Here is a 6,794-nt window from a genome sequence, read left to right as displayed (position 1 = left end):
TATCTATGTTCTAAAACTTGAATGGGTATTAATCTAGCTTTATAGCAAGTTCATGGGCTTACTCACAACCCTCACTACAAGGATGACCCAAAGTGGTGCTTGACATTAGTTTTCTACCTAACTCAGACAATAGTTGCATGCATTGATATGTTTTCCAAATGATCTTGCTGCATGGATTGACATGTATTGCTACACATATTACGTAAAAGTACAACTTTAGATGTCTGGCATGGTCTGCATTTGTGCTATACTCTACTAACATGCTTTTTCCTAATCATATAAAGCCTTTTAAAATGAACCTTCGATGATATAAATTTTGGGTCGAATAACTTATAATTTTGTTTCTTTATAATTTTATAGATGATCGTAGTTAGAGAAGTAATAGACCATTTTTTGATAAGAAAGCTTCTTGATATAACAAATGTATACCTACAATTCATCTTTTTATATGGAAAACTTAAATCATCTTCATGGCATCTAAGCGATCTAACAAAATATTAGGAAAACGAACAAGATATACCTGTAGCGAGGAAAACCAAAGAGGGCTACAGAAAAAATGAAGTAGGTGGAAAATGAGTGAAGCCCGAAGAACCACGTCGAGAAAGAAGCAGATCTGTGGATAGTTCCCGCTGCTGGACTCCGGCGATGGATTCTCCACTGCTCAATCCAGCGTCGAATGGAAAGCTTACGCGAGCGAACGGCCGGGGAGGGATCCTGCGTCGGTCGGCTTGCTGGCTGGTGACGGGAGAACGGGCTGCGATCCCGTCGAAGATCCTAAGCCGGGGCGAAGATCCTAAGCCGGGGCGAAGATCCTCAGCCGGGAGAGCGGGCTGCGATCCGACGAGCGGCTGCGATCCGGGCGGCTGCGATCGAGAGACCTAGGTCACGGGAGAGGCGAAAGAGAGCGAGCGAGAGCGAGGGTGTCACGGGAGAGGCGAAGAAAAAAAAGGACAAGTGCGTAAATTGAAATGGTAAAACGCGGATCGCGGGGGTCAGCCCGCGATCCGCGTCTTTCACAATTTTGGAAACGCAACTTTTAATAATCTGGCGATAAGTGGGTACCAAACAGCGAGGCGGCGTTTTCAAACCGCCGCCCGCACTTATAAGCTGTCCCAAACGGGCCCTATGTGATTTTGTTGTGGCATTTGCCCTTTGAATCCTATGAGGTATATTTATTATCACCTTTAAAGATCTCAGACTGATAGGTTTGTGGCATGTGTCCTTTGATTGTGTGATCTTATTGCCAAATAGCACCATAAAGGTACAATTATGACTGAAGCCCCTTTAAATGAACCGTTCAACACAAACTGACATCATGACATTATAATCACGTCCAAAACCGCAAGTTCTCTTATGACCCAAATCTTTCAAGCAGTGAATTATGGAGTTCATTGTTAGGGCATGCATCATTCTGTTAACTAAAGTTAACTTGTAATTGTTTACTTAGATAAATATATAACCATAGTCTATAAGGACCTGTTAGACGATATACCATGTGGCTACCGATTAGGATTTTTCAATCAGATTGGGTTGAATTGCTCGATTGACTAAGTTGAATAGGGTTTGTCACAAACCATGATGATAGAACCTTTTGATTTTGATTAGGTTTATCATTATTCCCTCATCTTCTACTCTAACTGAATGTGGTAAAATTTATGTCCTAAAGTCAAATTGTTGATATTATATACCAATTATTATTGTCTAAGGATCAATCATAATTGAAAGTTCTCTATCATGAACGAGGGTTGCAATCAATCAAAGCAGCCTACACTTATGAAAAACTTGGAAGTCATCATAAAATGAGCGCATAATATCTAGGTAATTTCTTATATGTTCCCCTTCTAAAAATTTGACCCTAAAACTTACTCTTCTAAAAAATATAGGCACAAGTTTTGAAGCCCACAACCTTCTTGCATTATGTGCATTATAAGAAATCTTTATTAGCCATCTTTATTGAGTATGGTTTCTTGTACTCCTCATAAGATGAGAGTTTTAAATCAAGTTGTTTGATGTCAGATATCTTTGTCATTAGTTTCGAACTTTCTATAGAGTTATTGTAACAATAATCTCTCTTCTCACTTCTTCCATTCAAATGATGACATTGACTTCATTCGTTGAAGAGATCCTCTTTTCTGAGAATTTGTACCCTTACACCATCAAACTCAATATTTTATCCATTAAAAAATTATAAATTCTTTCTTTTTCAACAAATCTTTTATGGAGGTTTGCATCTTTGCTGCATTCTATGTTGATGTACTGCTAATGATCTATCTATTGCGAAGGACCTTGTATTAGATTGGAACATTTTATGATGGACTTTACTCATTGCTTTGAGTCCATGATTGTGATTTTACTTGTTTCTTCTTTAGAGTACATTTGATTCACCATATCCTTAATTTATTTCCTTTTTTGAATGAATATGCTAGTGTCACTTACTCCAAGATAGTTCTATAACTAGGAAATCAATGTTGAGTCATGTTGATCCGAAGTATTGAATGTGGGTTAACCTTGTTGAGGCTGGTACCAAATAAATGGCCCAATTGTTGTCATCTATAAAAAGATGCAAACTAATTGCGACCACTTGAGGGAATTTATTTCATTCAAACGATATATTGAATGAATATTTTGTAACTTTGCTATTTTATTTAGGTAGCCGTTCTCAATTTTTAATGAACCTAAGATCAAAGAAATACGGTTATTTTTATGATCCATGGGAAGGAAAAATATGATAGTAATTGATTGCATGGAGATAGAATGATAGAGATATGGTTGCAACAATGAAGCTATTAAATTAAAAGATTAGGAGAAAAGTGACCAGCGAAAATGAAGGCTCCCAACTTTTGAGCAATGTAGCATTAATAGAAATGCTAAGAAAAAGAAAACTTAAGTTCTAATTCCATGTTGAGAATATGAGAGATTTAGTTGAGTGTTTCGATCCAAAATTTGTGTAGTATTTCTATAATCCTAAAATAGCTTCTAATAGGAGACATACAAAATCGGAAAATAATGATTACTGGATAGTTATAATAGTCCACATATTAAGAAGATGACAAAATATTAATTATAGATTAATTTTAATAATTTATGGATTGATGATATGACACTAATAATTCCACTGATCATTAAGGTTCTATGAAGTGAATAAGGTGGATAACTGTTGTGCCTGTGGTCATTGGTCATGCCCTTTGCTGTTGTTCATGATCTTTTATTATCTAATGGGGATCGGATAATTCTTTCTTTCATGCCATACTGTATTATACATTGGCGATGCTAATTTCTTGCATATTTCTTCCTTCATTTATGAGATTAGTTATGGTCTTATTGCGTTTTCTTTTTTTCTTTCTATCCTATAAATAGTGTACTCTTTCCCCCTATTGCTATAAGAAAATAATGTTGTATTCTTCTGCTTTGTTTTTCAGCATAATGTTTAGGCTTTGTTTGAATTAGTTTTTTGCCGATAAGCTGCCTTAAGACTATTTTATGTTTGGGTGAAACAAACAATGTAAAATAGATTTTTTTTAAAAAAACTGTTAAAAATACGGCCTTTTCATGCATAAAAGAACGGCTTTGACCCATAAAATAGTTTTTATATAAATATGGTTGGAAAACCAGAAGTATAAACTCAACTAAACGAATACCTATTCAATCTGATGATGGGCATATTTTCGGCAAACATTTCTATTGGCTGTCCTGATGGTAGGCAATAGGTGAGGTCTTTTCCGGCTCTTCTATCTTTTTCAAGAACCTAAAAAAAATAATCGTTATATTTTGACAGGGCTATCCTGGGAAGTTCTACTGCCCAAGGATGAATAGCATGAATAAGCCTGCGTATGCTGCCATTTGTACCCATTCTCCTTCAAAACCTGTTCTTATTTTTGTTTCTTCTAGGCGTCAAACTCGGCTCACTGCCTTGGATCTCATTCAGGTATGTTTATTTGTTTTTCATTCTTTGAAATTTTGTAATTTATGTAATAATTTCAGCAGTTTTTTACTGCACTATCTTACAAAAACAGCTTGCAGCTGCCGATGAGAATCCACGGCAATTTTTGAATATGCCGGAAGACGAAGTAGAAATGGTCCTTTCACAGATTACTGACAATAATTTGAGACATACTTTGCAGTTTGGAATTGGGCTCCACCATGCAGGTTTAAATGAGAAGGATAGATCTTTAGTAGAGGAACTGTTTGCAAACAACAGGATCCAGGTGCCTGCCTCTTACTGTTGTGCCTGGCCTTTAGCTTTGTTGTCATATTTGATAGCAAAATGTAGAAAATTTTAAGGGATTCAACCTAATCAAGAACATAATTGGAATGTGCCATGCAGATCTTAGTGTGCACTAGCACATTGGCTTGGGGAGTTAACCTTCCAGCTCATCTTGTTATCATCAAGGTGTAGGATATAAACCTTTTTCTTCAAGAAAAATGTCAAAATAGTCCCTTGACTGTTTACGTGAGACCATTTTAGTCCCAGATTTTATAAAAGTGGCAAATTATTCCCAAAACTTTTGATTGTTTACATGAGACCATTTTAGTCCCAGATTCTACAACAAATTAATCCTTAGACTTTTAAATTCAGGCTGAAATAGTCTTCAATGAGGACTATGTCAACCCATGTTGAAAAAGTCTAGGTACTAAATTAATACTTTTATATACTTTGGGACTAGGATAACGTCTTGCAAAGACTCAAGGGACTATTTTGACACTTATCTCATTTTTCTTCATTTATTGACTGCGATTTCCGTAGTTGCTTTTTAAACATTAGTTCTTTTGCAGGGAACTGAATATTATGATGGTAAAACGAAGAGATATGTTGATTTTCCGATAACCGATATCTTGCAAATGATGGGTCGTGCGGGTCGGCCACAGTTTGACCAGCATGGGAAAGCTGTTATTCTCGTTCATGAACCAAAAAAGAGCTTTTACAAGAAGGTTGAGTTATACAGCTGGATTTTTATGCCAATATCAATATACTGGAACATTATCGTTCTCACTCTTTTATATTATTTGCAGTTTCTTTATGAGCCATTCCCTGTTGAAAGTAATCTGAGAGAGCATCTACATGATCACATAATTGCAGAAATTGTTGCCGGCACAATTAGCTGCAAAGAGGATGCCATGCATTATCTAACATGGACCTTTCTCTTTCGTCGTTTGGTATGATTTACGACATAATTCTTCTTGACAGTCCCTTGAGATGGTGCACTGATATTTAGTCGATTTTATGCTTTAATTTACCGATACTTTTCTTTAATTTTGTGTTACAACTCAATCAATTAGTTGTATATAAGCAGCTCACCATAACCTGGTTTTGGTGTAAGTAGGTCTAGTGATTCATATAATTGTAATTGTGTATAACTTGGCAGATTGTCACTGAACCCTGCATTGATTCTAAAGTAGGCAAAATTAATGATAAACTACTTTTAACTAGTTATGTTTCATAGTTTTAGTAGTTATTCAGCTTGAATTATTATGATTCCAATCGAAATACATCTCAACATTTTTTATTCATTTTTAGCATATTATCTTAGTTTTGGCATTTCTTGTTATTTATGATGGCATTGTTTAGTGGACTAAAATTAATTTAAATTTTATTTTTTGTCTGAGTTTAAACTTTAAAATAAAGATTTATTTTAATTTAGTTCTTCATTGTTATTGTATTGGTTTGCATTCTTTTAGTTTATTTATAAAAGTAGATGCCATGTGGCATATATTAAGGGTCATCAGCCATCTTTGGTGGAAGCCATAAATCAACTTCTTGATTCAGATAAAATTTTAATTTTTTATAGAGTCCAAATTTAAGATTGTCATGAGTAAGAATCCTGCTTGTTGCGGATTATTTTTTTTTTGGTGAAGGAACATTTCGGTTTAATTATTTTTTATTGCTTTGAGTATCTGTTTATTATAAAAAAATATATTTTTTGGGGGGAATTCTTCCAAATTTTAGATTATTATTTCAAAATTTATTCCAGTTTTATTCAAATTGGCATATATCTTTTATGTATTGTTGTCAACCTTAATCTGATGGAGTTGGAGGATGAAGAGGTGATGATGGAGTAACTCAACATAAATAACTTGGGGTGATCTACAAAACTTAAATTAAGAGTGAATTCTCACTATAGGCCTCATTAATAATTTCATTCAATCAACTACCGATTGCTTGTTTGATTTGTAATGGTATCGTAAATTCTTTTAAAATAGTGCTATTATGATTAAGCTAAAGATTATGAAGTTAAATCTAAAGGAAGAAACCAAGAATAGATATGGCAGAGAGAAGAAAATAATATTCTTATTCAATTCATGTAAAATTGATGCATAATCTAAGAAGTTTAGGACATATGAATGAAATGAAATACCCTGAATACAATCGATACAGAAGATAAACTATAAATAATGCTAAGTTTTTTGTCTAGTTTTGCGTTGAACTTCTAAGGGAAAACATGAATGAAAATATGATAATTTGGAGCCCAAAGATGGACCACCAGCAGCAACACATCTTTCCTTTGCATTTAATAAAATTTTAGAAATTTCACATTTGCAATATCACATGAAGTAATGTACAATTTTAGTCTTCCGCGGGTTTGAACCTTTATGAATGAAATCCTAATTATTACAAGCCTCGAAGTAGGATTGGCATATGTATAGCCAATCTCAATTTGCATCAAAATTGTCTGGATTTCCAACCCTGATTGTCACAAGCTTTTAAATAGGATTGGCGCATGTATGGTAATTCTCAATATGTACCAGAGCTATCTATATTTTGAAAACCCCACAAACCCCCCTCCCCCCCCCCCCAA

The 6,794-nt window shown here is 34.7% G+C and overlaps 1 protein-coding gene across 1 annotated transcript in view; it reads left to right on the top strand.

Annotated features, from left to right (window-relative positions):
- The window catches only part of LOC110017859 (DExH-box ATP-dependent RNA helicase DExH14), a 121,097-nt gene that overhangs the window by 84,837 nt on the left and 29,466 nt on the right, over nt 1–6,794 (top strand). The window contains 5 exon segments of the mRNA XM_020715000.1: nt 3,776–3,925; nt 4,014–4,205; nt 4,325–4,390; nt 4,774–4,929; nt 5,011–5,154. Coding sequence (XP_020570659.1) covers nt 3,776–3,925; nt 4,014–4,205; nt 4,325–4,390; nt 4,774–4,929; nt 5,011–5,154 — 708 coding nt within the window.

Source organism: Phalaenopsis equestris, unplaced genomic scaffold (genome assembly GCF_001263595.1).
Source record: "Phalaenopsis equestris unplaced genomic scaffold, ASM126359v1 Scaffold000002, whole genome shotgun sequence".
Lineage (NCBI taxonomy): Eukaryota > Viridiplantae > Streptophyta > Magnoliopsida > Asparagales > Orchidaceae > Phalaenopsis > Phalaenopsis equestris.
Note: the sequence above shows the minus strand (reverse complement) of the source record. Positions and strands in the feature narration are given on the sequence as shown.